The sequence below is a fragment of the Oreochromis niloticus genome, linkage group LG15 (assembly GCF_001858045.2).
Source record: "Oreochromis niloticus isolate F11D_XX linkage group LG15, O_niloticus_UMD_NMBU, whole genome shotgun sequence".
NCBI classification, from domain to species: Eukaryota; Metazoa; Chordata; class Actinopteri; order Cichliformes; family Cichlidae; genus Oreochromis; species Oreochromis niloticus.
In genome coordinates, this window is record NC_031980.2 from 25,236,726 (window position 1) to 25,261,572 (window position 24,847).

The window sequence follows — 24,847 nt, forward strand, 5'->3', positions numbered from 1 at the left end:
TTCCTCTTGGCTCTTTGCTGGGACCTCTACTTTTATTAGAAACACAGATATCCATGGCTACGCAGACGTTATAAATTCATACAGCAGCTGAGAATGCAGCATGTACAAACTGTATACTGGAGTACCAGCATGACGAAGAAACAGATGACTTGGATGTGATGAAGCTGCCGCTGTCAGATACATGCTGTGTATGCAAAGCTAACCTTAGCGTGCTGATTGACGCTGTCAACATCCTGAGTACTTTGACTAGAAATTAGTTGAAGCATCAGCGATACATAAGAAAAAGATGCAAAGAGCACATTTCATTAGTGATTTCTGTTGTAAAAGAATAACTGACTGCAGCTGCTCAATATTAACTGTATTTACCTTTTTCCTTAAATATTTCAACTCCACTGAACATTTTCTCAACCTCTTATTCCTGATTTTGATCCTTTCACACAGTATTTTCAGAAATGTTCTACCTTCTTTACATTCATCTCACAGCTTTGAACACAAAAACACAAAGAAAGCAGCAACTCAGAATGAAATTATAGGATCACATTCAGAGAAAAATATAATTTCCATGGTCTTTACTATAACTGCTTCCATCGCCTTCTGTGGGGAAAACTAATCAGAGCTCAGTCTGTTCGTCTTACAGCTGATCCATATTCGACAAGCTGGAACCAAATTAGAACCAAATTGGGATCAAAGTGGTCCGGAGGTTCATTCGGCTCCTCGGCTGCTTCCAGAAAAAACAAAAAGCTGCCAAGTGTCTGAGAAACGCCGGCGTACACGTTCGATTTCACCCCACTGATGATTTGAGTCACTTCGACTTGAAGACTGCATCCCAGTCCGGAGGTTCAGATCCAGCTATGTCGCTCTTTGGGATGGACGGGAAGAAGGACTGCATCTTCTGTCTGAACTCTGGGAGCTGAAAAATTACACCAACAAAAAAAAAAAACAGATAAAGAGAACAATGAGAACTTTTCATATTCTTTCAGTAAATTAAATATTTAATAACATTAAAATGTGCAATTATTGTATTGTTTTCTAAATAATTAAATTTTACAACTTGATTTTTCTTTATTAAGAAAGTTTTAATTAGTTTAGTTTTACGAAGTCTAACTTTCTCATCTATATCAACTACTCTCTCTTTCCTTATACACTTTCTTCTTGGAATGAAATGACTTAAGATATTTTTTTTACTTTATCAACTAAACGTAAATATATTCTCAGAATTTTAGTTCAACACTTTTCTCTGAAAATGTTTCAAACATTATGTCCGAATTGTAATTTCATTGGTAGAATTGTAGAAATTATTCATAAATAATTTGCCTTTATTTCACAAAATTTTATTTTGCTCCTCTCAGAGATTATAATCCTTAAAGAAAAGTTCAGGTAAAGAGAGGTGATAAAATCTTGACTGAATAAAGGTCATTATTTATGAAATAAACATAAATGTCAGCACTGAGCCCACTCAGTTTGCAGGTACATACGCTGTGAACGCCAAGGACTTTCCACACGGTGAAGCCGAGCAGGCCTACTCCACACCAGGCGAACAGCGAGCCCCACCCCAGAGCTCTGAGGGCCAGAGACGCGCCGCTTTCCGGGACTGCTGCCGTCGCTGTGACGCCCTGCACAGGAAACAAGCAGGGGAAAAATGTGACATCAGGTTTTACAGCTGCATTTGGTCTTACAGGAATTCTCCAAAAGTTGATTCTGTTCATCCAGACGTAGCGTTTTCAGTGGGAGAAACGTTTCCCTGTTTCTTACGGGAATTATTTCTCCCAGAAGTTGTGAAATTACTGTTACAGCCAAAAACGTGAGGGATTTCAACAGATAGCTGAAACAGACGTTAAAGTGTCAGCTGCACCTCCGGTTGGTGGAGCAGAGTGAGGTCATCCTCTCCGTCACATGATGGAGGAATCTGAACAGTGCTGAATCAAACTGGAACAATTCCAATAAATATGAACGCCTTCCAGCAGCTCACAGATAAATATTCCCATCACAGAAATGTTTTTGCAGCATGTCCTGGACTACGTCAACTCTTGGTCGGTGCCGTCCCTCCACATCACTTCCTGCTGCGTCCTGAAGCCCAGTTCGATCACATGTGGTCCGAATGTGGCAATCTCTCTCGTTTTAACGCATCGGCTCCCGGTGCTCCCTCTCGCCGAGCTCATCTGCTTCACGCCTCATGATGATCACTGGGACGGCAGTAGGAGTGGCCGCACGATCTCCTCATTAAGCTTCTCTGAGGCCAAGAGTGCAATGTGAAACAAAAAAAAACTATAGTAGATTTTTAAAACTTGTCTTTATAGGAAAATAAGTAACTCTTTCACCCTCAGAGTGAGCAAAACAGTCCAATAGCCGCTGCTGAAGGTCACCACTCAGGCAAACCTGAACCCCCGAAAGAGTTCTCAAAAACTAACTTCAGCTCTTCACTCGGGTGTTTTGGTGATTCGTGGCTAAAAGGTGCTTGAAGCTCTGAGTGACATCAGGTTAACTTCTTCAGTGTGAAAATGACTCATACGATCGCCATGAACTGCAATAGTGTTACGCCATTATCTCGTTTTAATGGATGCTCCAGTGCTCGGGTTCTCTAATTCTTCAACAAGTACATGGACACAGCCTGTAGAAGAAGGTGCTGATCTTTGAATGAAGTTTGGTGCTGGTGGCCATTTTTTCCTCAGAAGTTAATCTGAGGAAAAAATAAAAGCTCATCTTTGCAAGATGTTCTCTACACACCTCCATCACCTCCCTGAAGGATTTACAATCTCGATCAGAATGTTTGAGGACAGGAAGCACAGCTGATGTCTTTCCTTTTCAGCTGAAATGGAGTAAAAGCTCCACTTTAATGACCTCGACCCTCCTCTAATCAGATTTCTATGACTTCTATGACTCTGTGGTGGCATCTGTCATTTTTTACAGTGTGGTATGTTGGAGCAGCAGTTTATCGGCAGCTGAGAGGAAGAGGTTGGATAAACTCATCAGGAAGGCCAGCTCTGTTCTGGGATGCACCCTGGACCCAGTGCAGGTGGTGGGAGACAGAAGGACTCTGGCCAAAATAACATCTCTGATGGACAGAGTCTCCCACCCCATGCATGTAAATGTTGCTGAACTGCAGAGCTCCTTCAGTGACAGACTGCTGCATCCTAGATGCATGAAGGAGCGTTTCCGCAGGTCCTTCCTCCCCGCAGCTGTCAGACTGTACAATCAGAACTGCTCCCAACAATCATAGATGTTTACATCAGCGCTGTAACTGCAATAAGATAATCAACCGATTCGCACTACAACCTGGTTTGCCTCTTATCTGTAGTTAGTTTTATTTAATTTAATAACTGTACAGTACTCTCTGTATATAGTAACCATTGTCCTTAATGTAAATATGTAAGAAAAATTGTGTATGTTTCTGTTCTGTGTCCTGTGTACTGTTTGTTTGTATATGTGTCTTTTTGGCTGCTGTTACAACCAAATTTCCCCTTGTGGGACAATTAAAGGATTATTCTATTCTATTCTATTTTACATTTCCTAACTGGAGCTCAGCCTGAGGCTTCAATTCAGAGACGACCACAAAGACGAGTCTGTGACTGAAATAGATCCGTCTGTGCTTCCACGCCAACTTTATCTCACATGTGCGTCAGCATTAATCGGATCCCGCCAGCCGCCAATAAGTCAAACAGCTGCGGCCACCACGCGCCAGGACTTCACGGAAAGTCTATTTTCAGGTCGAGACGAGTCAGGAGAGAAGGCGGACGTCATCGCAGATGTGCGGACAGCCATCGATTGTCTTCAGGAGGTTGAGGCCGTAAAAAAGCTGCTGTTAGCATCGTTAGCTTCTCACGGAAGCACCGCTGAAACCTCCGAATGGGCAGGAAAAGGACCGGAAGTAGTGTGTGCCATCCATCAGATCCTCAGTCCAGTTACATTTTCAAGTTAAAATATCCACTTTTTTTTTTTTTTTAATCAGCTTAATGAATATAGAAGTTTCCAAAGACTAATGAAATATAAGCCTCAGCTCAATAAAAGTAAAAATACTGCTGGCGCTGCCTCCAAGTAGACACACCTACGGCATCAATTTCAAAATCCTGCGTCACCGTTCACAACATTTTAGGAAAACTTGACGTCTGACCTTGAGGTCAAGGTCACTGAGATTTAGTAGGTATCAATTTGAAGCATCTACGTCGCCTCGTTTTTCACAAACTTGGGTGTCCACGTCGCCCACCTGCTGGGTGACGACATTACTCCGTCAGCCTTTTAACAAGTGAAAAATATGGAGATTCTCTGTGAGGTTCTGCAGTTAGAACGTTTTCCTGCTGTTTCTCAGAGGATTTATAGATGTTTATTAGTCATGACAATCTACAAATGTGCGCTTCATGAATGAGTTTCTGACTGAGTTATGATTCTGAAAGAGAAACAAACACCTGCACTGTGAGCTCAGGTTAAGTTTACCTTGTTGAACCACTCCGGGCTTTTCTTCTTGGCAAGCGCCAACGTGGAGCCGAATCCTGCGATCATCCCTGCGGATGCCACCGTAGTCAGAAATGCTGCACCTGCACACAGGAAGTGATCTCACTCAGGTGAGAAATCGCCACAAGTTCACAACGACTTCATTAAAGCAAACACAGGCGATGCTTCTACATCTAGCTTCTCAAATCAAAACATCAAAAAAACCTTTAGGAGAAAGAGTTAGAGTGCCTAAGAGGTGCCACTCGTAAGTTTCACCTTACAGTCTGAATCTGTTTGCACAACTGCTGAGGTATTTCTGAAATCACAAGAACCTTAAATCGAACAGAGTTTGAATGGAGTCCGGTGGAAACACAGAGGCTTATTGTGCAGACTAATGTTTTCTCATAAAGGTCTCATGCAGATCTGAGATGACCGAGGTTTCTTTTCTGTGTCAGTGTTCTGACCTGTAAAAAGGAGTTTTGGCAGGTTTTCTTAAATAAATGTAAAATTTAAAATAACCGTTTGTTCCAAAGAAAATTCATTAAACAGCCTGAGTAAAATAACTTTATAACATTTCTCAAATGCTCTTTTATAAAGACAACCCTTAAAATGCAATAGTTCTGAACTGAGTCTGGCGTCGTCTAGAAAAAGATATTATTTGCAGAAACACACGAGTCTCTCTCCTAATTTCAGGATGCTGGCGTTCCTGAAAACTGATGATTTTTGAATGGGGTCTGGTGGCTTGCTGTGAATTCAAAACAACAACAACAACAAAAATCCCTATCACATTTGTTCTGTGCAGAATTCCCAAAGCAAAGTTCTTTATTTCTATAATTTTTTAATTACAAGTACTAAAATACCAAAATACCCGAAGTTACTTTTCCATTCGACATTAAAATAATTTGATTTGAATTTGAGAATAAGTATCTGACCTGCTGAAAGGGACTGAAGACGAAAATAATTTGGTAACTAAATCAGAAATAACCAGTCAACCCGACTTTTTTGTTTAGCGGAACTGAGCAGAAAACATTTCAGTTTCAGAAAAAAAAGCTTAATCTTGTGTTTCTATGCGGCGGAATCCTTTAACAGCGAATCAAATCTGAAAATGTCCGCTTTTTGAGCGGAGTCTGGCGCAGCAGCTCGATACTGTCCTGACCTCGAACAGAAAAACAAACAGCAGAAACCCACGAACACCTCCTGTCAGCGTGGACAGCAGTCCGGTCAGGTGACCCCCTCAGGTACCTTTTAACACCTGCAGTTTGCCCTCGTCATCTCTTTCTGCTCCCGCAGTCACAGCCAGGTCTTCCTCAGCTGTCATGTTGCTTCGGTCCGTTTCCGTAAAACGTCCGAGCAGAAACAAAGCAGCTAGGAACACAAGTGTGTTTATGTTAAAAGAGAACAGAGAATAAACATAAATGTACAAATAGTACAACAGCTTTCTTTTATGATTTTTGAGCTTGTTTGTTTTTTTCACAGAGCAAAGAGCCACAGAGACGGAATCCCGAACCAAAGATCGTCTATTTTTAAAACAGATTCGATGTCGGGCTCAAACAGGAAGGCTCACTCCCAAACATTTTAAAGGACACCTGCACAAAAGGAATCTGTAGTCCGGATATGATTTTGATCCAGCGACCACAAATTAAGCGACCACTTTAAGTTACTTTCAGAAGGCGCGAACCCGGAAATACGACTAATACTCATAGAAACTCACCAGTCAGCGTTTAAGTAACATGAAAGACAAAACCCAGGGAGTACAGTAGAGCACTGATTAATTATTATTAATTACTGAGGGCTCGCTAAATCCTCTGCTTTGTCTGTGAGGTGAACGTCCTCCTCCGTGTTTATTCTCCTCTCAGAGTGGATCACATCCTCAGTGGAGGATCTGTGCAGCTCTGCGGAGGATCGGGATGCTCTCCATGTCCTCCTCCTCCTGCTGCTGCTGCTGCTCCTCTTCCTCCTCCTCCTCCTCCTCGCAGACTCAGACCATCCGACAACCTGGACTCTCTCCCGTCCTCCCGCAAGGGCCCGCGTCCTTAACCCGGGATTTAAACCTGGACTGAAGCCTGTGAGGGGGAGCTCGGAGTGCGAGGCGGGGGAGCTGGGGGAGCTTCTTGGACGTGGATCCAGTGCGCGTGTGTCTGACCACGAGTTCGTGTTTGTTTATAAAATAACGCGAAACAAAAAGCGGGTTTCTGCTTTTAAGATGACGGATCCGTTTTCTTTTTTCCGACTCCTTATTAGAGGATTCACGCGGAGACCCTGAACGCGGCACCGGCAGCGCGCGCACACCTCCGGTTTATGTTTCAGTCTTTTGTACCTGCGCGCTCACCTGTGTGGACGCATGTCTCAGATCCAGCACGCGGCTCTGGACCAGCAGGTCCAGTACAACCAGATCTGCACCCGTGGCGGCAGCTGCTCGCCCCCCGCAGACTGTTCCGAGCCGGCCCCCTGCCCCGGCCACAGGAGCCGGAGCCCCCGCAGGAAGTGGCAGGTGTTCCCGGGTAGGAACAGGTTCTACTGCGACGGCAGGATCATGATGGCCCGGCAGACCGGGGTCTTCTACCTGACCCTGGTCCTCATCCTGCTCACCTGCGGCCTCTTCTTTACCTTTGAGTGAGTGACAGCAGCTTATAGTCTAACGTGTAAAGGTTTGAAGGTGACCCTTGACCCCAAATGAAGGCCCCTGTGAGGTCACTAAAATAAAAAGGCCTTAAAATCAAACTTCAAATATCCAGTTAAGAGTTTCAGGGAGGATTATTTTTATGTTCCTGAATGACTAAAAAAAACTAAAATAAACAGATCAGAGTCATCAATCTGGGATTAAATTAACATTTTCTGAGTTAATTTCACCACTTCCTAATAATTTTAATAATTTAATATTCTGTTTTCGATAATTTCACCAAAGTATTTCAGAAAGATTAAAATCTAATGTATTGTTGTGGGAGGAATGTTCTTTTATTTTGAAGCCATCATCCTGGTGCTTTTATTTTGGAGTTTTTGTCCAGCTTGGTGGAGAAGAGCAGCAGTTTTGTCTCTGAGCTCAGGTGTGTTTACCTAGATCGAGGCTGAAGTCATCTTCAGTTTCTTCCTCATGTTAAAACTCATGAAAGCTAAAAGGAGACACCGAATTCTCCTGACCGTTAATCTGAAAACACTGAAAAGGGCTTTGAGTCTTTCACTCTTTGACTCTTTGGGGCTTTGAGTCTTTGGTGCTTTGAGTCTTTGATGCTTTGGGTCTTTGCCCTGTGTGTCTGATGTTTGTTGGGTTTTGTGTGAAAACAGTGAATAGTTTCAGGTTCAGCTCTAAATCTGAATAATTTATTTTTTAGTAGAAAATGGGAGTCAAACTAAATGAAGCGGTGTTGTAATAAATCCTCCTTCAGGTTGGATCTCCTGGTATCTGTGGTTCCTTGGTTCATGCAGAGGTAATTATCCCGGGTTTTACCTCCGACCTGATTTAATCACAGTGTGAATAAAAAAGAGAAGAAAGAAACCCTCAGGGACGTCTGGAGGGTTAATTTTATTTTATTTTTCTTCCTCCCACATTCCTCTTGGTGACTTCCCTTTAACAGCATCCCCGTGCTTCCCGTTTCCACGGTAACTGTCTCCTGGAGCTCATGTCACTACGGAAACAGCAGGAGATGGAATGGGGGTGGGGGGGGTTGTAAACCTGAGACGTCTCTGACGCCTCCGCCAAAGACTCAAAGTACCAGCGACGAAAGAAAAAGCTTGTTGGATGGCCTGGTGAGAATAACATGAATTTAAAAATATATAAACCTAAAGAACTCTGCGAACAAGATTAAAGGCTAATAGGCAGTATAGATACACACGCACTGATACGTTACCATATAAAGTACACTGAGGCTACATTTCCTAAATAATCTGAAATGTAATAATTGAAGAAAAAAAATGTTTTCTGCTCATTTCCAGCTCGATATTTTTTATTTTTGAGGCTCTTCTAGACTAGATTCTCTTTATAATTCTTTATTTTAAACATGAACCCTTAGCCCCCAATCTGTAACCCAGTGAGTAAAATATATGTAATAAATCATTCATGTCACTTTTGTTCACTGTGTTTGGTTCAGTACTGAAGTAGAAGTACATATACTAGTGTTAAAAATACTACAGTAAAAGTTGAAGTACTGATTCAACTTCTTTACTCAAGTAAAAGTAAAAAAGTACTGGCTCTATGTACATTTGTACATAGAGTAAGAAAAAAAAGCAGCTCTTTGGAGGACGTTTCTATTTTTTGTAAAAAGCTAACAGAGCTTTGTGTTATAATAATGTACTAATAAAATAGTATCAGTAGATGGGAATACAAACTTTACTTTAACTTGTAATGCTAATTACACTCAGATTAAATCTGCAGAGAAGAAAAATAAAATAGAGATATTTTTGTTTTCTAGTGCCTCCATTGTAGAGGGGGACTTTACCTCTAAACAGGAAAATGTGTACATTCAGGGGTTATAGTGGATTCAGCAGATGGTGGTGGTGGTGGGGTGGTGGTGGGGGGGGCGGGGGTTAAGGGCTCATAACTCACAATAATTTCTATTGAGAGCTTCAGTCAATTTTTGTAGTGGACAGGCTGTGATCAGCTGACCTGCTTCTCTTTGTGGATGTACACACCAGAATTCAACCAGATGTGAGCAGATGTTTCCTGACTTGTCCTGGCTGATTTCATCCTGTAAACTGACAGTACACTGTTTATGCTGTCTTTTCATCTGAGTCTCTGCTACACTTGATGTAAGCTAACTGTGACCATGAAACCACAGCCACTTTGCACCAGTCACACACTGTTCTTTACTGTAAACCCATCACGGTGCAGCGAACTAACCTGTTTATCCTGCACTAACCTGCAGATGACTTTCATGCAGCCTTTAAATAACACAGTTAGTCTGCCTCAGTTTGTTTAGCAGCAGGTTTCACATTCTAAAAAAAAATTCATATGTACATATTTTTAAAAAATGGGGACTTACATGTGTGCTGTTGATGAGCAGTCCTTACCTTTAAATCTAAGCACTCTTCTTCCTCTCCTGTCCTGTCTTTCTTATCTTTCTCCATCTCAGAGTGAAGTTAGCTCTCTTTCTTTTCTCTCCCTGTGAAATACAGCAGCAACACACTGTGAGACAAACTGCACACAAACAGTTTGTGTGTTTGCTGATGTTTGTTGAGCTGATAGAAACGCTGCATTTCAAATTACCTGACACCTAAAAAACGTTACTGCCTTTATGCTCACTCCCCTTCTGCAGCACTAGCTAGATGCTGAAGTACCGGGAACACAACTTACTGACACCTGTAGTCATTTCAAACAGCCAATAGATCCTCTGCTTTTTAATATTTACATTTTTCACCTATTTAAAAATAAATCAATCATCAGAATAATGCAGATTACATCCATGACTGATTCTAATAGTTGCAAAGTTTCTTGTTGTGCTGTGGTGTTGCAGAGTACAGGGACTGTTTGTATAAAAAAGGAAAATTAGTTTTTCCTCCAGTTCATCCTTCAGAATTTTATTCTTCTTCACCAAGAAGAAGCTTCGTCCCCAGCTGTAGAAACTCTTACATCAGTTTAGAGGAAAACTGTCTCATGGGATCCATTTTTGGTCTACAGCCCATTTCTTCTATCTCCTCACCAGCTAGCCTCAGTTAGTTAGCTTAAACTGCTAACAGACTATAACAAAAGCACTGAGTCTCTGTAGTAGCTGTGAGAGGCTTCAGCAGAGCAGCATATGTTGTTTTTATGTATATATTTGAAACATTTATTAAACACTTTATTGAACAAAATTAGAGTATCTTTCCTTCCTTTCAGTATTGCAGTGATTCATGTCATGATCCATGTCACCAGACTGTGGCCAATACAAAATCCATCTGATACCCACATTTACCTTCCTGTGTGACCCAGAAGCCCCACTTCCACAGAGTCTGTGAAATATTAATGGCACGATCATTTTCACTCGATTTAAAAAACACCAGAAATGTGATTTAAAACCGTTTCTGTCCTCGAAGCTAAAAAACGAAGAGACAGAAAAGCCTCCCGAAGTGTCCTGAAGAACTCATGTTTCTCTCCGTGTTTCCTCAGCTGTCCTTTCCTGGCGTCTAACCTGACCCCGGCCATCCCAGCGGTCGGCGGCGTTCTCTTCATCTTCGTGATGGGGATGCTGTTCAGGGCAAGTTTCAGCGACCCCGGCATTTTACCCCGAGCGACACCAGACGAGGCCGCCGACCTTGAGCGACAGATTGGTGAGCAAAGAGCGACGGGCGTTATGAGACATTAGAAACATGATCGTTATATGTTCATGTTCCTCTGCAACACTCACAAGTCTAATTTAATAAACATTTAAGAGTTTCTGTCAGAAAAAACAGAATTCATACAAAAACTGTAGTTTGCTAACAAGCTTCCCGAGTTTTTCCTGCACTTTTCCCAGCATAAAATTACAGGAAAGAAAAAATGTTAAAGATTATAAGAAGACAAATTAATGGATGAAAATGTGAAAAGTTTTTTCTGTGAAAGACAAAGAACTTTTTGTATTAAAATATTTTTAGAAAGTGACCTTCATGCAGAGGTTTAGCTGCTGCTCGCTCGCTTTCTTACATGTTTCTGTGAAGATCAATCAGAAACATTTGATAAGTTTCACAGTTTATGGTAAATTAATGAGGCATACGTGAACAGTCTGTATTTTCAGCCCTCGTCTTTGTTACTTGTGCAGTCCTCTGTGGTGTGCTGCAGATCAGCCTCTGGGCCAAATCCTGATTGATGGAGATCCCGCCTCATCATTAAAAGGACTGATCACAGACTCTCAATGGGATTAAAATCTGGGCATTTTACTGGCTGTGAATCCAAATTGCTGATTTGATGATCTCCTCTCAGTGATGTCTTTGGCCGATTCTCAGACTATCACCAGACGGCTCCTGGATGATGGAATGAGCTGGTGTTTGAGGACATTTTTAGTTTGGTTCATCCATAAAAAAGCTGGTAGATGAGTTGAAAACAAAATAAAAGTCTACACCCTTTCAAAGTAAAATGCTTGGATTAGATAAAGGTGAATGTGCAGAGTCACTTCATCACAGTTCTCATGATTATAATGAGCACTTCACAGGTTCAGCGTCTGTTAGAGGAAAGAAGAAGAAATCAGACTCACTAATTATCTGAGTCACTGCAGGTCTGTGTGTGTGTGTGCCTGTGTGTGTGTGTGTGTGTGTGTGTGTGTGTGTGTGTTCAGTCACATGTCTCCACTCTCGTCTCTGTCTCAGGCGTTTCCACAGAAACTGAAGCTCTCGTATATTTTTAGAAGCCTTTTATTAAATTTTCTGTGTTGATTTATTTACTTTTTTTTCCATCACGCTGGATCCAGAATCTCTTGCCGGTCAGCATGCCGCCGCCGTGCTCGCAGAACGACCAAACTTAGGCATCGCCTGCAAAACTCACTCAGCTCAGTGTGTGAGAAATATGAGGGAAGGATGGGAATAGAAAGAGAGGTCAGGAATGTTTTCTGTGACGCACAACTTAAAACAACATCGTAACATCCTCTTTCAGGAATAAAACCAAAGGTGAAGTCTTTAAAATTTTACAACATGAAAAATAAAACGGTGAATTTAACAACTGTTTACAGGGACGGGGTTGATCTTTAAACCCTTTCAGACACTTTTAGCTCCTGGTTTTTGGTTTTCTGGCACATTTACAGGAACATCACAGAAAATCCTTTAAAAACACTTTAAAAAAGGCATTTTATAATTTTGTAGCACACCATCATCGTGACATATTTCCTGCAGGAGTAACAACTGGACTTAACAGCACTGCACACATATTTAAACCATAAAACGTGTGTCTGTGTGTGTTTGGGATTTGTGTTCCACTCTGACATAGCTGAAAGTGTTTGTTGTTTTTCCCAGCAGGCTTTGCAGGCGTAAATCTCATCAGCTGAGAAACTGCATGAAATTTACTGCAGTATATCTCAATCTCACAGCAGGCAGCAAAAGGTCTGTGTGTGTGTGTGTGTGTGTGTGTGTGTGTGTGTGTGTGTGTTCCTGCACAGCTGTCTTTGTGGGGACTTGTGTTTGGTTCAGTCTCTATAAGGACATTTCTGGAAGGCGGGGATATTTTTTGGAAAGTCAGAATTATTTTTTAAATGTTGCTTTAACTTAAACTGTTTCTGCAAAGCGGGCCCATTTCTGAGAGGAACATGTTTGCTTTTGTTTTTTTGCATAAAATGGGGCCATTTTCTTCGAAATTGCCAGGCGGGGCCACAGGCCGGTCCCAGGCCTGGATAAATGGTGACGGTTGCTTCAGGAAAGCCATTCAGCATAAAATCTTTACCAAATCAAACATGTGCATCATCAATAAGAGCGACCACTGCTGCCCAGTTAGGACACTGGTTTGGAAAACGAGGGAAAACTCAGACATTTTGTGAGATCCTCACTTTGGGACAGACCTTTAACGGTCTGTTTGAAGGCTCCCACACTCTCTGTCGCACAGTGTTTAGGTCCTGTTAACATAGCACCAAATCACAGCAGCAGTCGCCTCAAAGTGTTTTATATTGAAGGTAAAGACCCTACAATATACAGAGGAAACCCCTACGATCAGACGACTCCCTTTGAGCGAGCACTTGGTGACAGTGGGAAGGAAAAACTTCCGTTAAGGTCTCAGGAAGGTATTAAACTAATGAGAGTCCCCACAAAGGCCCAAAGACATTCTTGTGTGAGTGAAATCAGCAGATTTTATCTCAGAAAGAAGAACAAAACTCCAGATTTACTGAAAAAGGAAATAAAAATAAATCTGTTCTGAATCTGAAATGTCAGGGTGAAATGTCACAGGCTGCCTCTCTGTACGGGGTCGTCACATTACCGATCTGCTGTGCGCTTTCAGACTCTGCAGGCTGCTCCAGGCCGCCACCTCGGACCCGAGAGGTTCTCATCAACGGGCAGACGGTCAAACTGAAATACTGCTTCACCTGCAAGATCTTCAGGCCGCCCCGAGCGTCGCACTGCAGCCTGTGCGACAACTGTGTGGGTCAGTGCGTGTCTCCCTGTGTGTCACAGCCTTAGCTCAGTGCTAAAGCTGCTGGCTGTGCTGCTTGATTCCAGCTTTAAATTAAACATGAAATCAGACTTTCTGATGATTTTCCTCCCGCAGAGCGCTTCGACCATCACTGTCCGTGGGTGGGGAACTGCGTCGGGCGGAGGAACTATCGCTTTTTCTACCTGTTTATCCTCTCCCTGTCCCTCCTCACTGTCTTCATCTTCGCCTTCGTCATCACACACGTCATCCTCAGTGAGTAACGCCAACACCCCCGCTCGCCTTTTCCTCAGTGGCCTCTACATCGAACATAGTGGCCGTAATGGTTCTGTTAGTTAGATTAATGTTCTGCAGAGATTCGTGCATGTTTGAGCTCAGACGACATAAAAACTTTATTTATAGAAGCTCCTGTGATATTTTTTGGCAGGAAGTAAAAACAGAGAAAATACTTCAGAGAAAAAAGAGAAGAAGCAGAAACATGGACGAAATAAAGACTCTGATAAAACCAAAGCAAAGTTCTTTTTAGAGACGATCCTGGTGACCAAGTGAAACCGAAGAAAACCATCAGACGGGAAAGTAATCATCATTCTCCACAGTAAATAAAATAAAATATCTGGGCACGCACTTTTGTTGTTGTGCTGACGATGACAGGATGTGCAGAGCTATCAGGAAGTGTTCAGTAACAGGTCAGTTGACCAGCGAGCGCTGTGGCTCTGCAGCGGTTTCTAATCTGTGTAATGTAACTCGCCCATGAGTGACCTTCAGCCCCGCCCACTGTCTTGTGATTGACAGGCTGATCAATGCGAGTCAGACAGACTGGGCCAGTTTTTTATGCTCAGAAAGCTGCAGATCAAAGTCCTGTTGGAAGAAAGTCACCAGCTGATTTCAACGTTTCCTCACTTTGACCCAAAGGTCGTTCTTCTCTTTGCCGTCTCTGTTTCTGGTTTATATAGACTCCAACAGTCTGGATGGGTTCAGTCGTCTCTGAGCTTCAGTCTCATCATAGATTTGTTCTGGTCTCGTTGGTGTCTCTTGTCTCACTCCAGGTCCTCGGGTTAGTGCCAGTCTTTGTTTAGTCGTGATTTTGACTCTGGCCTTGCAGGAGTTCTCGGACTTGTTTCAGTCTTGTGGGTCTCGTGTTGGTTTTGTGAGTCTTTAAATTAATGTTAGTCCAGATCTTAATTGTGATTTGCCTTGTTTGAATCTTGCCTGGTGGTCTTTTTGCTGTGGGTGTCTCTCAGGCTAAGCTTCATCCCTGTTTGACGACAAAGATATTTGATTGTGAAACCATGTTTGTGGAATTCTCTTCTTTCCTGTTTTTGTGGAAATCCGCGTAAACCGACTGCTGCCTGGGAGGAACTGTAGCACAGATCATTGACTTTGTGTTTCTGGATCTAAAAGCGCCTGCCGATTTCTCTCTGTCACACTTTGCTGACCTAATTCTGCACTTAGGCTGCGGATGTTGTTTTCCTGCCCTGCAGGTCCAAACCGTCAGGAACCCGGAGCCTCGAGCTTTGCCGTCTGAAACTAATGACTGACAGACTGGCTGAGATGAAGCCGCAGCTTCCTCTGGGTGCTGCGCCGCTGGTTTTCTGTTTTTGGCTGTTGTGACTTTGATATAAATGCAGGGAGCTGTGACATCAGCCATCTGTTTTCAGCAGTTTACATCTTTAAGATGATGACTGAATAAGTAGTTGTTCCCCATCCTCGCTGACGCACCCAAACACACATGCACTATACACAGGAAAACAGAGGGTTGGTTGACACCAAGGCAGAGGCAGAAGAGCCGCAGCAGCGATTAGGACCAGAAATTTATTCATGTGGACGTAGAAAATAAAGACGCGTAGATGTTCCTACCTGGTCAGATTGAAACAGAGCATTTAGTCAGGCTCTGTTTCAGGGCTCTTGAATGATTGGATGCTGTATCGTTCTTTATAATGAGAGCAAGACTGTGGACAGTGAGAACTGAACACTTCAGCCCAGTTGATGGTTTTCTCTCTCTGTGTTCTGCAGGATCGAACCAGACGGGTTTCCTGAGCGCGCTCAAAGACAGCCCAGCCAGATATCCTTCCCCATGGACAGTTTCAGCTCCTTTTTATCCTGAAAACAACTTTCAATTATTCACATGCAAAATATTCCTCCTTCTTCTTTTACTCCACCTTGGTGCAGCCCTTCAGACCATCTTCTGTCTGAAACAAGCTGTTGTAGCTCCTCCCCCCTGACAGCCCACTCTCTACTGATTTACTAGCCTCTGGAAGCCTGTTGAGGGGCAGCAGTCAGTGCTTTTACATTGTAAGTGTGTAAGGAGCTGATGGAGGACACATTCAGATATTTTCATAGAAAAATAGAAACAGGTTCCATTTGAAGACTGTGAGCTTAAACATGCCTTGTATTACAGGAAGGTTTGGACGCACTCATACTCTTTAGGCTTTCACCACATAAAGTCATTTTACATAAATGATTGCAAGCGTTTAGTTTTGGTTCTATAATATCAGCACAGTCATGGCCACGTTCACCTCCTCAAGCATCTGCAGTCTGATTCATTTGGTCCGCAGCCATAAAGACACCAGCCTGTCCTCCATCACTGACGTGCATCACATTTAACATCAGGTTAGTTTCTTACAGTAATTCTTTTTCTGGCTTCTCAGTTGTGATTTTTCCAATTTTGTTGGAGAAATAAAGAGTAGAGTCTGCCTGCAGCCACCACAGAAAATCAAACCCGGGCGTTAATTACCCCTCATACGGCTTCCTTCCAAAATCAATCCGTCTGTTGCTGTCACCATCAGCTGTGACCACAGGTCAATATGTCCCACAATGCATTGCCAAGGTCAAATTTGCTGCCTCTGTCACACCAGAAACAGTAAATCTTCTATTTCTGCCATTTTCAGTTTTTACTGCAAATAAAATCGCTTCAGTTTGTTAATGCAGACTCACAGAAATCCTCCCGTAGCTCCACTTTACCCCCATCCAAAGACCCGAGTGAGTCCTTGACCCTGCTCTGCACCGTCCTGGAGGTGGTGGTGTGTTTCTTCTCCGTCTGGTCCATTGTCGGCCTGTCGGGCTTCCACACCTACCTGATCAGCTCCAACCAGACCACCAACGAGGACGTGAGTATACCTGAGGTTCAAGGACTTAAACGTGAAAGAGGCCTGTGATGTTTCTGATACTCTTGTCTGGTCCAGATTAAAGGGTCATGGTCCACCAAACGAGGGAAGGATAACTACAACCCGTACAGCTACGGGAACATCCTGACCAACTGCTGTGCTGCCCTCTGTGGACCTCTACCTCCCAGGTCAGTAACCAGCTCTAAAACCAGGACTAAACTCAGTGCTCATAATCAGGACTAAAACCAGGAATATGGAGAGCTTTGTGCAGGGCTAAAACAGATTAAATGAAGAATTGAGAGCAGGAGTAGACTTGGGGCTGCTCTGAGGTGAAACTGATCAAAGTCTGAAATCCAGCATGAGCTCTGCACTGATCACTGAAGGTGTTACTAAAATCAGGACCGACTGATATTGTTTTCAGGAATATATGAAATGAATCCAGGTCGAAGCAGGATTAAATGGGTCAGGATTATAAAAGACTAAAGTGCACTGACATCAGTCCTAAAACAGGGCTCAAATTTAGACTACAGTTAGGACTAAAAACAGGACTAACATTTGAACTAAAATCAGCTCTGAAACCAGGACTAAATTAAGCACCAAGCTTAGAACTAAAGTCAAGACTAAAGAGAGTTCTTCAGGACTTTACTCTGAGCTAAAATTGGGAATAAAACATCTGGAGTACTTTGTATTGTATTTAGAAATGACCTGTAATCACTGTAATCTGTGCTTAAAGCTGAACTGAGGTCAGGACTGAAATGACTTCAGTAATAAACAAACAGCCGTGTTGTTGGATTCGACGGCTAGAGCTTTGCAGCCTCAGCTGTTTGTTCCTGGAAGTCGGAGTTCTGAGAAACAAACAAGTTTTTCTTTCTCGGTTTGTGCCTGAAAACTTTGCCTTGCTGCTCCTGCTGGAGCTGCTGATGTTTCCCTCTGCTGGTCTCTGAGCATGAAGCTGCTTCAGGCTGTCTCTCTTCTTCCCCCCTCCTCTCACCAGACGCCAAGTTTCTGTGTTTAACGAGGACAGTCTTCAGCTGAGACCTTGCACAGAGTAATTACACCTTCCTCATCCTCGCCCTCACGGCTTCCCATCTCTCAGCTGACTGTCGGCTCGTCTTCTGCACAGAATTAATCAAAAGAACGATCAGAGCGGCCGAGCGATGGCTCTCCTTCATCGTTACCGCCTCCTCGCCGCTTCCATCAGCTCCTATGTTTCCATCCCACCTGCCGTATATTATCATTACAGCGAGAGACCTGGGCAGGGACTCTGCGACACGCTGCCAATACTTTTTATCAGTTTGTCAAAGCAGCTGATCGATGACGTCTCGCTCAGCACAAAGTTAAGCTTTTATGAGCTTTGGTTTCTAACTAAGCGCAGGAGCAGACACAGACCCCATCCCTGTGCTTTTTAATTATCAGATATATAAACTGCATACTCGCCTTCTTTTATTCTCTGTGCTGTTGATCTTTTCTCCCCTGGTCAATGAGCTTCTATTGACTCATAAGTACTGCAGATATTAACGATCCAAAACACTGACTTCAGGACCAACATCAGGTCTGTCTGCTGTGAATTTAAAGCTAAACAATCAAAAAACAGGATTAAGAGATTAAATAATCTGAACAGAATTAAACAGACTCAGGAATAAAGTTGGAACTAAAAGTAGAAATCATTTAACATTAGCTCAGGACTGCATTCATCACTGAAGTTAAAGCCAAACAGAATAAACTAATCAGGATTACAGTCAGGAATGCTAATACTTGAGTTCAGCACTTAGCAGGACTAAGATCTGATTTGTGGTCTAAACTGAAATAAATGAACCGGTGAAATCAGGACTAAGTCAGGCCTGCAGAGCACTCTCCAGGGAATTTCAGCAGTAACCCCAAAAGACACGACGGTTAGCACTAAAATCACTGAACTCATCCTTTGAACAGGATTAAATTAAAATCCTAATTCAGGACTAATCCATACAGCGAGCAGCAAACAGTTAGTCCAACACAGAATTAGATAAAAGAAAAAAGGACAAAAATGTAAGCAATAAAGCCGAGCAGCAGAAAGTATCTGTGTGCAGCTTGAGTGATCAGGGTATTGATCCCTGCGACGTTCATGGATAGTAAATTTTATTCTTCAGGAGCTCTCAAAGAAAAGGCCGGCCGGAAGCTTTTCTTGTCTCTCAGTCGCTCTGTGTTCCGGCTGCTTTTAAAAAAAATGACTGTTTGTTTTTGCAAATGAAATTTCTCTTTTTGTTGTCGTTAATCTTTGTGAATGTTTTTGAAATTATGTCCAGGAAATTTTTTTTGTAATATTTTCACATTTTTGGAGGTTTGATCGTTGAAGGAATCACTGAAGGACGCCTAAGTGCAGCCTCTTATTTACTAAACATCGGTTTATTGAATGAATCCGACTGAAATGTGTCTCGAATGTTTTAAACAGTCAATGAAACATGTTGTGTAGAGAAGTGTTGGTGTTTGCAGCCCGGTGTCTCTGTGGAGATTCAGTTAAAGAGAAAACCGTGAAAAGAAAACAATGACAAAGGGTTTTCCTCTGTGGCCGTGTTGTTTCGTCACAGACGGAGGAGACGAGGCTCTGATGATGCGTCCAGGCGGGTCAGCAGGAGCTCTCTGACCAGGCACCAGCTTTAATATTAATATATATAATGATGATGATGATGTGTAACAGCGAGCTGCCTCTGGGAGGATATGCAAGGAGGATTTTCAAAGTAAAAGGGTGATGAGCATATGGAGCCTCATTACACAATCTGCTTGTTTACTCACGGCTGGCTGCTCGCAGCATTTTAACATGTCAGCTCCACCTGCTGACAGGGCGACAGGTGGCGGCGTCCATCTGCATGCTCAGAAACACGCGTTTCAGGTCAAACTCACTTTTCCTGCAGCCACAGGCTGATTTATTTACCCGAATCTGCAAGATCGAGGACGCCTGGATGATGTTGGACCGGGTGTCTCAACCTCATGCTCTAGCCTAGGCTCCTCCCCCTCCAGACACAGTATATTACTTGATCCTTAAGCCAGTTTTGGCCCCCAGGAGGGCGGGGCTCAGCAGTTCTGACCAGGCTGAACTGGTCCCCTGGTCTCTTTACTGGTTTTGATTTCCTCAGAATGTGATTGTTTGTGATTGTTCTCTATCAGTCTGATTGACAGGAGAGGTCTGATCCAGTCCGGCATGCCGCAGACCGTCTCCCAGTCCAACGGCACCAGCAACAGCAGCTACGCCTCCACTCAGCTCCACAGCAACACGGTAGGTGAAGGACGCCTTCATACTGCCCGTTACTGATACAGAGAAAAATTATCATAAGGATCTGAAACGCACATAAGCTAGACCTGTTTGGGTGGTGTAAAATGAAACAAACTGATAGTAAAAGGTTTAAAGGGGATAAAAATAAGTAATTTTTATTATTCAAATGTGACTTTATTTTAATTATGTTTATTAACACAGCACATGTTAAACCTCCAGTATTGATCAGAATGAACTGATCAGAATGAACTGATCATTCTGATGTAAACATCGAAAGAATAAAAACCTCTGATTGTTCATTTAAAGATGGGCATGGCTTAAAGCTGCATTCTTTCTCGGATCCAGCAGGGGGCTCAGCCCTGGTGATGCGCTGGTTTCGGTCTTTTCGCTCATTCTGGAAACTTGAGCAGCTTTTGTGGCTGTTCAGGTGAATGTGTTGTAAATAAAGTCTTATGGTGTTGAATGTCTCTCAGTGTGATCAGGATCAGTGCATCCAGAGCACCAAGTTTGTGCTGCAGGCTGCCGCCACACCTCTGCTGCACAGCGACCCCGTTGTGCTGGCCCCGCTGCCAGGTAAGACCGCCACACTGGGGGGTCCCTGCGCCTACCTGGCCCCTGCCCAGCCGTCCCTGCCGTCCTGCGGAGGCGACGTCCTGACGCTAAGGGACGCCGCCGTCGACTCCCGCTGCCACCACCACCTGCATCTCCATCACCACCATCACCACCACCACTTTGTGAGTCCGGAGGAGACGCCATGCGCCACCCCACAGGGTGCCCTGCCCTGCCCCGCCCACCTGCACCTCCACCACCAACCCCACCCTGCCATCCCCTCCCCCGCTGCCCTGTATGACCCTGCCAGTCAGGACACTCTACACGAGGACTCGGTCAGGGGGCTGGTGAAGCTCAGCTCCGTCTGAATGGACCCACGTGACCTCCGTTGGCTGGATTTTTACTGTCTGTGTTCAAAAAAACTAAACAAATAAAACAAACAGTTTCCAAATTGTGACGATAAAAACGAACACACCTCAGTAAAACATCTGATCACAAACTCGACTGATGGGCTGACGTCTCAAGTGAAGACTGTCCTCAGAGTGAAGACTCATCTCCAGACGCTAGAGAAACGCTGACACTTTCTCCGTTTTAGACTTTTTGTCTTTTAGCTTCTTGACTTCACATTTTTTTGTGACTTTGTTTGGCAGATTTTAGAAAGTCCAAATTGAAGGTTCACCTGTTCTACCCCATTTGTCCTGTATTATACTTTCACACAAAAGCACCTTTTCTGTTTGGACTTGTATCTGAGGACCAAAGCTGGACTTGGTCCTCGTCCACTTCCCATTCGTGTTTCATCCTTCGACCGACCTCCATTCTTTGAATTCCTGCTAAAAACATTGAATGCAGAATAAGCTACTTCAGTGCCAAACATTCAGCTGCAGCTGCAGCAGGACCAAAACTACAAACTCTGACTTTTTATTTTATTACATATAATAAATAATATTTGATTGTTTTTTGGTTCTGATGTTAACTGGTTGGTGTCCTGAGACCAGCATTTACCTCAGCCAGTCAATGTTTGTGATGTCATGCCAATAAATAAAAAACAAAAAGCCAATTCAAAGATCAGTTTGAGCTGCATGACAATATTCAGATATCTTCACGTCATCATGTTTCTCTGTGTGAGTCAGAGGAAAACTGAAGGTTTAGTGTTTGGGTTAATGATGGACGAATCCATCGCACGTGTTTTCCTGAGTACACATTCATGAGTTAGGACGCCCAGATGCACCACAGCAACGTGGAGTCTTCATGTAGGTGTCTGTGCACTGCATGGATGAGTTAACAAGTTACATTAACCTACAATTAAAAGTTATACTCAGATGTTTATAACATGACAGGTAAATGGTACAAATGAACGAGCTAAGAAGCCACAAAGACGATCGTCAGCAGCTTTTTATAAAAGTGGTCTTGTCATTAACACTGACTGGCTGAGGCAGATGTTGTCCTACCATATAGATGTTTATTTCTGAGGATAAGAAATTTCTGGAAAACTTGTGCAGCTCTGAGTGGAGGGAAGCAACAACACTGCCAGAGGTTCAGCCAAGGATTGAAGGTGCTTTTTGGAAATCCCTGCGTTTAAAAGTTGCTTCGTTTTTAGGTGAAGAAACGGCCAGTATGACTTTATATGTTGTGTTGAAGAGATGTAAACTCAAACTAAACGCTAGCCAGGCCGGGTCTTCATGTAATACCAGCTCCTACCACATGATGGTGCAGTCACTGAGGGAAACCTTTAATTAACCTAGTAAGTTATTAAGAACAATTTTATTTACAGTGACGACCAAAGTAAAAGGTCAAGTCTGTGAGAAAATGGGGATACAGCTAAAAACACACCTGCTGGTAAATCCCTGCCCCCTGGTGGTGAAAGTTTTGGGGGATAATGACAAAAAGCACCTTTAAATCATTGGGAAAACTTTGTTTGTGGTGTGGAGTGACAATGAACCAAACCTGTCTTTTATTCATACAACATGAACCACCAAATAAAACAAGTTTACACTCAGTTCATTTTCACACTTTTCCAAAGCTGTAGAACCAAAATAATCACCAAATGGTCCTATAATGAAATCATCAGATGAATTTAAAATGACATCCACATAAAAAAGTGCAGACTCGGTGTTGGACCTCCTCCTGACCTCCTTGTACACACTGACCATGATGTGGATCCATCTCTCCATCAGACCTGTTCCTCTGATCTTCATACCTCAGCCTTTCCTCCTGTTTCCCTACATTAAGAATGGCTTCCTGACAGGCGTCCTTCCACTGAGATCATTTCTGATGAGCAGTGAGCAGTGGATGATCAGCTGAAGGTTCAGATCATCTCTCAGGTCCTGTTTCAGGTCTTCTTTTTTTTTTCCTGTTTCAGTTCTTTTTTAAGGACATGACTTTCAGATACTGTTAATCAGTCATGCACAATCTTGCACGTAAGTCGTCATCATCCATCACTGATTAAAAAGCAACAAGAGAACAGATCTGATAAAGGACTTGTGCAAAAATATCAATCACAATAGCATGACAGCTTCTCTGACTGATCTCAGTCTGCCAGGTGAGGATGTTCTTTATTCTACAAAACAGCTGATTAAAGACAAGGTTTTGGACAATGAGAAACAGACAGTTTTTAAACTTTGTATCTGTTCACCTCCATAGTCGATTTTAAATAAAACTAAAACGATGCAATGAAAATGAAGACAGCTTTAAATTAAGGGGTTTAACAAAAGTATTGCATTAGTTATTTTGGAATTTTAGCCATTTTTATTCATGGTCCCCATTTTCAGAACTTTCCATAAAAATAATTGAACAGTTGGTTGGTTAGAAAGAAAACTGTTTGAAAAACATCATCTCACTATTAAATTTATACACAATAAGATGACATCAATGTATGTTAGTTGTGTTGTTAGTTGTAATGTGTCTTGTCAGGTTATTACATTCTTCCTAATATACAGTGTTTCGCTAACATGGTTCCAAGTTTCTGTCAGTGTGTTTGTGAATGTCTGGCTGCTTTCCATCCTACTAAACATATGAAGGAAATATAGATGACTGACTGTATAGCAGCAGCCTTCAGACGAGTCACTCGATAATTGATTGACAGGAAATTAGTCCTAATTATTCAGATCGCTGGTTGTATTTTGTGCTTCACACAGGCTATGTGCTGGCAGGGCCTAATGGATTTATTTGTTGTTGATGATACTAAACTGAATATTTTCATATTGATGACACTGAATTCAGCTGCTGGAACCTCTAACTGATATTTGATGGAAAAACATTCAGTATAGAAGAAAACTGGCAGACTAATTAATAATGAAAGTAATGTTTGGTAGCAGGTTTGACTGAGCTCACAGAGACTTGATGGAAGAAGCAACTCATTAACAGTAAATCACTGTGTGTACAGTTTTCTTTAAACTAAGCTGGAATAATTGGTGTGAAGCTTTTAACACTGCTGATCCTTTTGAATTGACTGAATATTAATGGACTGAAGTTTCCAGTGACAGTGATTCAGTGTGTGTCAGTGAATGCATCGTGTGCGCTGCAGTTTCATGGCCCCATCTAGTGGACTGATAGAAGTAGAGCAGCTGAAATAATAAATAAAATAATGATAGAAGCCAGGATGACAGGAAAAGAACAAAACACTGTCACAGCACACTGGAAACAAGCACTGAAGACTCCAAATTCATCCATGTTTAAATTTTTAATATATACAGAAATTATTTTTACCCAGACGGAATCACAGCTAGAAGATGATCCTGGTATAAAATGTAGGTAAAAAGTATCTCCTTCATATATTCTAACCTGTTCTGAACAGCAAGCCAAGATGAGCCCTGAAAGTTTGCCCAAAATGCACTTTTTGAAGTTTGAAGTCCAGTGAATTATAAGATACAGATTAAACATCCAGGGTACCGGTGCTTGTTTCTGTTCCTCTGCATCACTGACATTAAGCTGGTGCAGTTTATTCACCTCCCCATCCCTGGCCACCTCCTCCAGCTTATTCGCGCTACACCAGGAGGAGTAACGGCTCTACTCTGAGGGAGAGGCCTCCTTCAGAGAAAGCTCATTTCCATAGTATGTATCCGCAATCTCGTTCTTCCAGTCACTATTCAAATCTCGTGACCATAGGTGAGGGTAGGGACATAGATCGACTGGTAAATCGCAAGCTTCGCTTTTACACTCAGCTCTCTCTTCACCACAATGGACCAGTACAGCGTCCGCATCACTACAGCTGCAGCACCAATCTGTCTGTCGATCTCCCGCTCCCTTATCGCATCACTCGTGAACAAGAAGCGCAGATACTTGAACTCAAGAATTGGTGACAAAGTGCAGCCCTGGTAGAGTCCATCACCCACCGGGAACGAGTCCGACTTATTGCCGGCTATGTGGACCAAGCTCTTACAACGGTTGTTTAAAGATCGAATAGCCTGTAGCAATGGGCAAGACACCCCATACTCCTGAAGCACCTCCCACAGGACACTCCGAGGGACACAGTTGAATGTCTTCTCCAAGTCCACAAAACACATGTAGACT

At 42.9% G+C, this 24,847-nt stretch overlaps 2 protein-coding genes across 2 annotated transcripts; one reads left to right on the top strand and one right to left on the bottom strand.

Moving 5' to 3' along the window:
• On the bottom strand, window positions 1-10,615 carry tmem242 (transmembrane protein 242). Its single transcript, XM_003446687.4, has 6 exons — window positions 10,527-10,615; window positions 6,755-6,939; window positions 5,668-5,790; window positions 4,429-4,529; window positions 1,476-1,613; window positions 1-910 (listed from the first exon to the last, which is right to left on the bottom strand). Exons 1-6 carry the CDS (start codon window positions 10,613-10,615, stop codon window positions 803-805), a joined length of 744 nt encoding a protein of 247 aa, XP_003446735.2. The 3' UTR covers window positions 1-802.
• zdhhc14 (zinc finger DHHC-type palmitoyltransferase 14) lies at window positions 6,150-23,847 on the top strand. Its single transcript, XM_003446688.5, has 9 exons — window positions 6,150-7,038; window positions 10,505-10,665; window positions 13,289-13,432; window positions 13,556-13,693; window positions 15,452-15,500; window positions 16,443-16,545; window positions 16,621-16,730; window positions 19,684-19,792; window positions 20,263-23,847. Exons 1-9 carry the CDS (start codon window positions 6,767-6,769, stop codon window positions 20,704-20,706), a joined length of 1,530 nt encoding a protein of 509 aa, XP_003446736.1. The 5' UTR covers window positions 6,150-6,766; the 3' UTR covers window positions 20,707-23,847.
• The last annotated feature ends 1,000 nt before the right edge of the window (window positions 23,848-24,847 follow it).

Bases quoted from the DNA above. Each gene is read 5' to 3' on its own strand.
- zdhhc14 (XM_003446688.5), top strand. From the start codon at position 6,767: ATGTCTCAGATCCAGCACGCGGCTCTGGACCAGCAGGTCCAGTACAAC. The intron at 15,501-16,442 runs ATATCCTTCCCC...CCTGCTCTGCAC, and splicing joins CTCAAAGACAGCCCAGCCAG to CGTCCTGGAGGTGGTGGTGT. The intron at 16,546-16,620 runs GTGAGTATACCT...TGTCTGGTCCAG, and splicing joins ACCAGACCACCAACGAGGAC to ATTAAAGGGTCATGGTCCAC.
- tmem242 (XM_003446687.4), bottom strand. From the start codon at position 10,615: ATGCCGGGGTCGCTGAAACTTGCCCTGAACAGCATCCCCATCACGAAG. The intron at 5,791-6,754 runs GTGAGCGCGCAG...TTGTGTTCCTAG, and splicing joins TGAGACATGCGTCCACACAG to CTGCTTTGTTTCTGCTCGGA. The intron at 1,614-4,428 runs GTAAACTTAACC...TTTCCTGTGCAG, and splicing joins GCCCGGAGTGGTTCAACAAG to GGCGTCACAGCGACGGCAGC.